Source organism: Coffea arabica, chromosome 10c (assembly GCF_036785885.1).
Source record: "Coffea arabica cultivar ET-39 chromosome 10c, Coffea Arabica ET-39 HiFi, whole genome shotgun sequence".
In the NCBI taxonomy this organism is placed as follows: domain Eukaryota; kingdom Viridiplantae; phylum Streptophyta; class Magnoliopsida; order Gentianales; family Rubiaceae; genus Coffea; species Coffea arabica.
Genome location: NC_092329.1, coordinates 44,609,542 through 44,620,260, shown reverse-complemented (window position 1 = coordinate 44,620,260; position 10,719 = coordinate 44,609,542). Strand labels below are relative to the sequence as shown.

The 10,719-nt window shown below is 33.2% G+C and overlaps 1 protein-coding gene across 1 annotated transcript; it reads right to left on the bottom strand.

The window, feature by feature from the left end:
- Positions 1-8,462: 8,462 nt before the first annotated feature.
- Positions 8,463-10,431, bottom strand: LOC113713609 (uncharacterized). Its single transcript, XM_027237367.2, has 2 exons — positions 9,625-10,431; positions 8,463-9,122 (listed from the first exon to the last, which is right to left on the bottom strand). The coding sequence occupies exons 1-2, from the start codon at positions 10,334-10,336 to the stop codon at positions 8,491-8,493; spliced, it is 1,344 nt and encodes a 447-aa protein (XP_027093168.1). The 5' UTR covers positions 10,337-10,431; the 3' UTR covers positions 8,463-8,490.
- Between the last annotated feature and the right edge of the window lie 288 nt (positions 10,432-10,719).

Sequence of the window (10,719 nt, the reverse complement as noted above, 5' to 3'; positions counted from 1 at the left end):
GCAAAAACAAAAAAGTGGTACACCCGTCAGGTGTGCCAAGACAACTAATTTGTTATTACACGCAAATGCGTTGTAATGGATGTCAAAATAGTTATTTTCAGCCCAGCCAGTATATCTCAGAGTATTAAATTCTTCATGACTTAATGACATGGTTGTAACTAGCTTACTAATAATTTGGTAAAAGAATTATCTGTTGATTGGAGGAAGTTTTCTTTACTTGTTAAGATAGTAGTTCTGCTGCTAAGTTTTTGACAAGACACCGATCCAATCAAAAGTAGATTATATTAGAGAGGAAAGGGTAGCCTATTTGCATAATTAGGTACTTTTTGTGTCATCGACTTCAATCTTAATCGACCTCATTTTGCATTACCCTAATAATACAAAAAAAATTCTATATCATACACAGTATATTAGGAGGTTTTGAATTCTGGACGTTTAATTTACAAGTTCTTCACCTTACCATGCGACCCAACTCTTCTTCCAAATAATCTATTGATTAATTATACCATTTTAACCTCTACTTGATTTAATTAATAGTACTTAACGGCTCAAGTATATACGGCAATCTATTCTGGTATATACAGAAATTTTAGACCTTCCAGGACTTTTCAAAGGAGAATTAAGTGTTGATACAATAGGATTACCCTCAATTAGATATTGTAAACATAGATTTTTTTTAATTATGTTTTTTCATGTACTTTATAAGTAAGGTTTATGTTTCCCTTTGTTTTATTTGATATTAATAAAATTTAGAAGTGACGTCCCTCCCCTATGTATAAGATTTGCCAAAAAAAAAAAATTTCTTAATTAATACCTAACAACATTCGCTCTCTCACACACAGAGAAAGGGTAAATATAATAACGCTCAACCAAGACTATATATTATATAATGCAGTTTAAGTTTGACAAAAAAAAAAAAAAAAAAAAAAACCAAGACTATATGATGATTTTCATCCTTGAACAACTTCAAAAGCATCCAGCCTTTACTGGGTACGGGTCAAAGAAAAAAAAAAAAGAATGTAAGAAAAAGGAAGAAATAGGCCTCTCCCTTGTTCATGAATGTCTATGTTAGATCCACCACCTATTCTTTCAGATAATTTGGTTTCGTCCATTGTTATGAGAATGATGCAAGATAAGCAATAATTGTATCTAAACATGTTCTTTTTCGTCTAGGTTTTTCAAATTGCCCAATTGGAGAATGGTGGGAATTAGAATGGAGGGATGGCAATTTAACCATTTAGTAAAATGTTTTTGTCGTTGTATCAACAGATAACTATCATAATTGGCAAAAAAGAAACAATTATAATCGGAAAATAGAAATTTAAAAATTTTTCCAGATTAACAATAATCACTTAAAAGGATTATAAACAGATTCAAAAAAAAAAAAAAAAGATTTTGCATGTGCTTTCGTACATGCTTTCTTATAGCCGTCATATATTCGTATGAATTTATTTCTTGCACCTTCTAGTAAATATTTCTGAAATACAGGCATTTTTATAGAAAAGAGGATTTTTGTTAATTAATAAGAAACTCTTGACCGCTAAAAAATTTCTTTTAATTATCCACTGCATTATTCACAAGTGCCATTGACAGAAGAAAGAAGAGAAATGTGGTGGATAAGTAAAAAGCAAATGCATATTGGAGGTTAATGAGTCATAACTAAGGTCAGGGGAAATTAGCCAAAAAGGGCACACAGAGAATTGTATTTGATAAAGAAGAATAAATTAGGTCTATTTATTAGAAACACAAAACATGCAAATTACATAAGCATAAGCTAATGACTTTGGCACTCCATATATATATATATATATATATATCACAGGGCTTCAAGTGGGGTTGCACTTGATGATGTGGCACTTCATTCCTATCTTTTTTTTTTATCAGTTGTCATCCCTATTCCTACTCCTACTCTAACTACAGGGAGGCTCAACTGAGCCTACGGAGAACCCATGGAGATAGAATCACCACCGGATTAGACAGGTGCGTAGTGCACCCGTCTGGATTTGAAGGGTCACCCCACCAAAGCCTTAAGGGCTTGGTGGTGGCCACCAGTCCAAGAGCCGGTGGTTGGCACTTCATTCTTATCTTTTTTTTTTTTTCTTTTTTTTTTTTTTTTAGTTCAAGGGAGATTCCAAATCTTACCATGAGAAAGGAACAGTGCCCGCAATTTAAATCTATTACTAGAGCATAATGTTAAAATTATAAACTCTAGCACCTTCGATTACCTAAATTTTGAAAATCTAGGCAAAGTTAAATAACCAATACTTAACTATTAAATTGAATAGATCGATCTGTTTTCTTTTCTGAAAAATTTTTTTTTTGAATGAATCGATCTAGGCCCCTAATTAATACAACGACTAGATTGCTATCTAGATTCCTTTCCTAGGAACAATTTATTAAACATTTTATCTAAAATCAAGAACGTTTTCAGAGTTTGCAAACTTCTATAATAAACAGAGGTGTGGTGACTTTAAGTTTCTCAGGTTTCAATACCAATGGACAAATAGTCCCATGCTATGTTGCCTTAACTTTAATCAAACGGGTCATAATGTCCAAATCATGAGCAATATATGCCGCCATTAGTTGCACTAAAACACGAGTGCAAACAAAAATGGAATCCACTTTATAAGATTGGAATGAAACCCAACACAGAGATCAAGAACTCATGCGCGACCATCAATCCAGGCTACAAAACAAAATCACAGAGCATAAAACGTACAGCACTTAGTAGGTTGAAAGCAATAGAAAGTCAGGAATTTTCTGAAGCCATGTACGGTTGAGTAAGTTGAAGAACGTCAGAGATGTAGATGCACTACGCTAAGGTGTAAAAAGTGCTATGTCGACATAATACATGTAAAATTGTTGAGGTTATTTGAGTTGGTCAAAGTTTGAATAACTTGTGAAATAGTATTTAGATTTAATCTTTCTTTTATTAACTATTAAGAGTTGTACATTGGATCTGCGTGGTACTGATTAAAAACATACGGTTTTATTAGAATTTAATGTAAAAATATCAATTATAAAAAGGAAACATGGTAATTGATACCGTTGAAAATTATCTAATTGACCAAATTGCAATTTTAGTGCCATATGTTTGGGAATTTCAGTCCTTAAAGTTTAGACAAAAGCAAATCTAGTCCTAAATATTTCAATTTTCAAGTAAATTTAATCCAATTGACTGGTTTTGACAAATTGTTAGCGGAATTCGATCACGTCAACAGCAGATGTTGGCAGCAAAATTTTTTTTGAAAATTAAAAAAAAAAAAAAAGAAAAGATGTTGGTGGCCATAATCTGTAACTAAGAGGCACTAATTAGTCGCATGCACAGTAATCATGTAGCTAGAGTAATGACAATTACTATGCACACGATTAATTAGTGCCCTTTAATTACTGTGCAGATGTTGAAACGTGTTGTTGACGTGGCTGAATTTCGCTAATAATTTGGCAAAACCATTCAATTGGACTAAATGTGCTTAAAATTAAAACATTTAGGACTAAATTTGCTTTTTCCAAACTTTAAGAACTAAAACTGCAGATGTCCCAAACATTTAGACTAAAACTGCAATTTTCTCTTATTTAATAACTAACATGAATCATAGGGATAAGGCTCAGATATATATATATATATATATATATATATATATTAAATTGGGCATGGGATACTGATAAGTTTTTAGATGAGCATTCTTTTTTCATTTTGGCCTGATTGATGAAAACTTTAAAAAGTGACATTTGTGCACTATAAATGAACTTTCTATTTTAATTATTTTCCTTCTAAAAAAGAAAAAAAAAAGGGCATAAGGTGACATCATATCAATAGAAAGAGGAAATTAAGTGTTACATAATTAAAGTGTTAACTGGAACAGGCATAGTTTATACCATATATAAGTTTCTCTTATTCCCTCCTTAAGAAGAATAGGACATGTCATGTAATTTTGTACTGTCTGTGAAAGGAAAGGTATGGATGAGCATGGAGAGGGGAAGCCAGAGAAAGGTACAAATTTTGTCCCTTGTTTATACTTTTGTTTTTTTCGTTCAGTCCTTGTTTTGCACTTCATATTGCTCACTAGAATTTATTATTGAAATGGTTACATGATATAAGTACAAGATTGACCGTCGAAATTGATTGGTTAATTGATAAAGAAAATATACACATAACCTAAATAAAAAAAAAAAAGAAAATGTACTCTAAAGTTTAAACTGATCCTTAAGGTTGGACCAGTGATAATAATCACATTTTTCCACTTTATATGTCTGCACTCACCAATTAACATTTCACTAAGTACTCCTAATCAATAAAAAAAAAAATGCAAATGGTGCCCTAGTTACTCTTGGACACATGCTTTCCAATTAAATGCTTCTCATTAAAAAGGACATATAGATTGCACCAAATCTTGAATTTCCTTTACTTACAACTATATTTAATAGGATTTTTGTAACAAATGTCTAACGAACATTTTTCACTACATCTAATATGCACCCAATGTAGCATATATATATATACACACACACACGCACACATTTATTGTATCATGTATTTAGACATTTTTTTAAAATTAACAATATTCTTACCAACAAATTAACTCGTAGGATCCCTCTTAATGAGTGCGGTGGACACTCGTTAGTCAAATCCTATTTACTAATAATCAAAGGCTGCACATGCATCATGTGCTATTGAAGTCTTGGTAGTGTGTTATTTCTCATCAAACTCACACTATATAGGAGATGGCAAGAAAAAAGAGTAGTTTTTAAGGTTTTTTTAGGAAGTCATTACTAAAACAAATTTTGGATAAATGTGTATGTAAAATAAAATTGTAGTTGAATAATGGTTTTGGAAGACTCCATCCAAATGCAGCACCTAGCATGTGCAATCTAGCTATCAATGTAGCACCACAATAGTTGTTCGATTTAGCCCAACCCTGTCTCAGAAGAAGGCCTCAACACCACATGGTTTGTTTGTTGACGACAATTATTGATTCTTTAGATTATTTCAGATTTTAATTTGGTTGGTTAATGAATGATACTTGTCTATTCTAGGGGGAGGGAGAAAGGACTCGACGTGAGTAGAAACACCATCGAAATTGATCAATGAAAAAACCGTCACATATTGTGATAAATTTTTGTGGGAGGCAAGGTTCGAACCCTTGACCTCCCGCACCACCAAGCCTAAGAAGGCTTGGGATGACCAGTTTGGTCCAGTGGCGGTTAATGAATGATACGGCTGGCCCAATCTTCAGCCAGTTGTACGAATTTAACAATAAAAGAGAGAGAGAGAGAGAGAGAAAGCCAAAAAAAAAAAAAAAAGTACAGTCCTTAATAAATTAATGTGTGTATTGGCAAAAAAATAAAGTATAATTTATTTTGAAAAGCGAGACCCTTAGGCCTCTATCCATGGCTCTTCATTTGAGGGATTTATTGTGGCTGAACCAATCTTTTACATAGGGTAGAACTAAAAAAGAAGCATAGTACACTTTTGCATGTAAATAATATAATTACACACATTTGTAGATGAAGACTCCTCTTCGAATTGAAACTTAAAAACAAAAAAATTGGGTTAATTGACATCCCATCAAAGTTTTTAAACTTATAGTTAGTGTCATCCCTTTTATTTTCTGATAGGTAATATCAAATTCTCCAATTTTCAGTAAAAGCAGAACAGAGGTTGAATATAACATTCGTAAATTATGCAGAGAGAGCTGCAATTGACATTTTTCCAAATAAAAAATAAAAAATAAAAAGGGGTTAATGGCAAAGAAGTGAAAAGTATGGGCAGTTTCAAATGCTGTGGGGGTAGCTGCATCTGTCATTGGCAAACCTCATCAGACAATTAGTGCAATAGATCCAAGCGGGGCAAGGGGCTACCTTTCAAATACAAGGTATGAATTGTGTGTTTTACTATTTTAAACCATTTTGTAAAATATGTAAATGCTATGAAAATATCTTGTGAATTCATACTTGACGTTATAATTGATGTACATCCTGTTAATTGGACCTGATATTTTTCAAAAATTTAAAATTTAGACCAAAATTAGCCATCAAAAGTTTGGGGCAACTGTACTCATTCACCCAGAAAAAAGGAATTACATAGGCAATATATACAAAAGATACGTACATATAATACACACATGTGCGTTTCAAGTAACTGATTTCTAGGGGGAAAACTATAAATTATTTGGTGTAAAAATCAATAGATTGAGGGTTAAATACTAAAAAGTCTCATGAGTTTAGTGAATATTCAATTTACCTCTTTGTGATTTAGAAATCTATAACTTAGCCCCTTGTGATTTGAAGAATTTTGAAATTTAGAGGGAAAATGTTAAAACTAACTATGTTTATGAATAACGCGCATCGCTTATGTGTTGTGATTGTAAAATGTTATGTATAACACTAAATTATGACTTGGTACGCCTATTATACTGCTCATACTAAAAACTCCCCTATGGTTTAGCAATGTTCAACTAACCCCTCTAGTTTCAGAACCTATAATGTAACCCGTCATTGTTAGTAAGTTTTTCAATTTACAATAGAAATCATCAAAACTAAACATGTGTTTGATAAGACTTTGTCAGGAAAAAAGTATTTGTAACACACAAATATGACTTGATTTGTGCATATATCCATTAACATTTAGAGGAAAAAAAAAAAAAGACAAAGTGTAGTCTATCATTGGTCAAAACTTGAAAAAGAGAAAGCGATAAATTTGGAGAGACATATGTTTGTTTGGATAACTCATGGATTGGCTAAAATTTTTCATTAGCATTATAAATATGTTTTCTAATCTCCTTTTTATATTATATAAATCTAAATGACAAAAAGCGCTATAGTGTTACTGCAAAAAAATTCAAATAACCTTTTTCTCCAAGCATTTTGATTTTGCTTGTTCCTTTTGCGTGTGTGTGAATTGGAAAAAGAAATAAAAAATTAAATTTTTAAAATTGATATTGTAAGTTAGTTTATAGTGATTTAACAATCTATTTTGTTATTATAGTGAAAGGAAAAACACACAAAATGTTTTCTAGGTCTCTGGGAAATATTCTTCAAGTAATTGAGGGGGGGGGGCTTGAATTGGGGATTTGAAATAGTAGTTCAGACTTTGTGGTTGTCAAAGGAAGTCTTTGGACAGGAGATTATTTGCCCAAATATATTTGCTTACATCACCATTACAATTTCTAATACACCTTTTTATCTTCCCAATTATCTTTTTATTTCACATATATCACACCATAAAAAGTGCTACAGTAAAAATATCTCAAATAATTTTCAAAAAATTAGTGTGAATTTCAAAAGATTATAAACTATGAGGCGCTAGATTGCATAGGTTTCTCAACCATAAAAATGCAAGTTGAACATTGACTAAATCACACAAAGGTCTTTGGTACTTAACCTGTTTATTGCATGGGTGCAATGGTGACATTTTGCTTGTCAATGTTAAATTTGACAATTTCAGTCACTATCTCAAAAAATTGCAAATTATGAGGGGTTAAATTGCAAGTTTTTGGGCCATAGGAAGTACAGTAACTTGAACATTTGCTAAAGCATATGGTGGCTTTTTTCTTTTTTTTTTATTTAACCCATAGATTAATTGATCGGCCTTTCTTTTTTGTCTTTTAGTGACGGGGTATGAAAATAATCAGTTCATCAACCAGAAAGGGAAACTTTACAAATTCGTCAAAATCTCTTCATTATGACCTGAAACATATTGAACCGTGTAACATCTGATAAAAGTGGACTTATGGCAGGTAAAATTTGTTAATAATGCATGTTAATTGTATGCTATAGCCTATGGGAATTCGTGTAGATATATATTACACTGCTGCATTTAAACACATTGAATATTTCATTCATGTACGCCAAATTTTATACGAGTACAAATATATTATATTATTATACATCAAATCTTATAACAAATTTATCTATGATACTTTTTTTTGTCGCAACGATAATATTTTTATAACCTAATCTATTCTATTCTACGAGAAGAGAGATTCTAAAGAAGCCTGTGTAAGTCTCTTATTCCTATAACATAATCTATCATATTCTACAGAAAGAGAAAGTCTACAGAACCCTGTGTAAGTGGCTAACAGAATCTATCCTATTTAACAGGAAGGAAGAGCCTATTATAGGTATGGAGATCTGATTAAACTAAAGGATATTCTGACACCTTCTTTGGATTTTTTTTCAAAGTAGATGGTGTTTAAACCCCAAACTTGCAGTCCAAAGAGGAATTTAATCCCTTTTTTATGGCCACTGAGCTAAGGTGCAGGGATTCTATTATTGGGCCCTTTTTGGTGGCCACTAAACCAATGCGCAAGGGTTCTACTGTACTTAACTGAACCAAACTCTAATCGTACTTGTCCAAACTGCTTTAAAAAGAAATTTATACAACGCCCTTATCAATTGCATTTTCACATTATACGATAAATCCTAGGTTAGAGTTGCATATTACAATTCCCACAAGAAAATTAGCAAAAACAACTAAATAAAAGCATACTAAAATCCTCTGTAAATTACAACAAAACAAGGCAATATAGCCTTAGGATTAAAAACATACAATTCATCTAAATTAGAATAAACTCCAGCAGCTCCAGCCACAGAATCATACTCCTCAAGACTTCCCTCCAAGTTCCTCTTTACTCTTCCAGCAATGACCCTACAAACCAGCATTGCTCTCTTGTCATCCTCTAGCACAACCCTTGCATTGTCATGGGCTTTTCCGCTTGTTGCAGTCGTCAGAATAGCTTTTCCGGTGACCTCTCCGGCCAAAGAAAATTCTCCGGTGACCTTAAAACCATTTTTAATTATACTACAGACATTACAGTTTGGGATTGAGTTGCACAGGTTTGATGAGCCATTTAGTCCTAGTGAGCACATAAAAGTGGTGCAATGGAACCTCAGGAGTTCATTGCCATCTGCAATGCAGCGTGGATGTTTTTTTGTGTGCTTAGTAGCCTTATCCTTGATGGAATCTCTATATTCTTCAAATCTGCTGACTGTTTTGGAAGTATTGTGCACTTTCAGAATCCTGTCTATTTTGCATACTGGGGTCTGTTTCTTTAGCCAGCTTGATTGAAATATGATCTCCACAATGTTCTTGCTTGTGTCTTCAGGTCCCAATTCAGACACTGTTGGATGTTAATTAGCCAAAATATGAGAAGAATGAAGTTAAAAAGCCTAATATCACCTCAATTTTTCGGCCGTCATTTCGCAATTTCCTTTTATAATTAGCGTCTCTCTTGACTTGCAAAAGAAATACCATAAAGTGCTATGTGCAGATGTTAGGAAATGTAGTGGAATTTGAACTTAGAGTGAAAATCAAGATAGGAATTTCAATGTTGAGTAAAGTAATGATAGACAATGTGTGGGGAAAAGAGAAAAAGAGTTGAGTCCTACAGTAATTCTGCCTTCCCTAAAGCTATTATTGTATTAAAAAATTGGAATTGTACAGTCAGCTTGAGACATGGGTCATGAATTACTAGGTGTTGAAATTAACAAATGCAAAAACTTAGGAAAAGTTTGACCAGAAATTGAGATAACAAATGCTACCACTTATTGTTATCATAATCACTGTCTCTGCTAATTAGTTGAGTAATGATGGTAGGATTAAAAAATTGAGTGGAAAATTACCTGCATGCCTCACAGCTTGATGAAGCTCCAAATTTTCAGCTTTCATGAAGATTTCACCAGATTCTGGACATGAACAAATTGTAGATCTTAAAGAAGGGTCTCTAGTCATCCCAAGAACAGGATCAACCACCATTCTACACTCATAGCAGCTGGAAAATTTCCTGAAAGGCATTCCTCTGAAAGATCCAGTAATTAAAGGAGAATTAGTAGTAGAAGCAGCAGACATTGAAGAAGAAGATGATGAAGCAGAAACCGCAGCCCCATTGAGATCATTGAGAGTAACTTTGATTGATCTGCAAGAAACATTTTCAGTGTTGAATGAGCCCCCCATTGATGATGAAGCCCTTTTCTTTAGATCCTCAGGTGACACAGGTTCAGGCCTATGCATGACTTTTGTATTGCTACATAGTGAGCCTGAACACTTTATTTTCTTGCACTTTTTGTGGCTTTCCTCCATATCTGGCACTTGTTTTTCCTGCTTCCCTTGTTCTTCCTTTTGCTGTTTCTTCTCTTCTGAATTCCTCTTCTGCTGCTGCTGCTCCGCCTTTTGTAGTTGCTGCTGCTGCATTTGTGCTTGGAGGTGTTTGCAGGTGAAGAGGCTTCTCACGACAGCCCATGAATGTGGTTTCTCTTTTTGCTCAGGACTTCTCTTCTGATTAATCTCCTTCTTGTTCTCTTTTGTTTGTTTCCTGGTATTTCTGCTTTTAGCCATTATTGAAAAGGAAGTGTAAAGATTGCGATATGGGCTGAAAACTAAGAAATTTGAGTATGATAAATCTTAGTTATATAACTTCGGCAATGAGAAAATATGATGGGAACCTAGAGGTGGAGTGTATTTAATTTGGAAACATAAATAGGTGAGAAGGTGGAGTAAAATGTGGTGTGGTGTCCCCTCTATCCCAGATCTATCCCGGACCCAGAGCTGTCTCTGTACATGGATCCTGGACTGGGTTTTTGTGGGCCTGACCCATTTTATAACTCGTAATATCTACATCAATGTCCACAATGAAATTATAGAAATATATATTTTGATTAATTTTTATATATACTCATAGTGTTTACAATATCATGAATAAATTCTATATATGATGAATT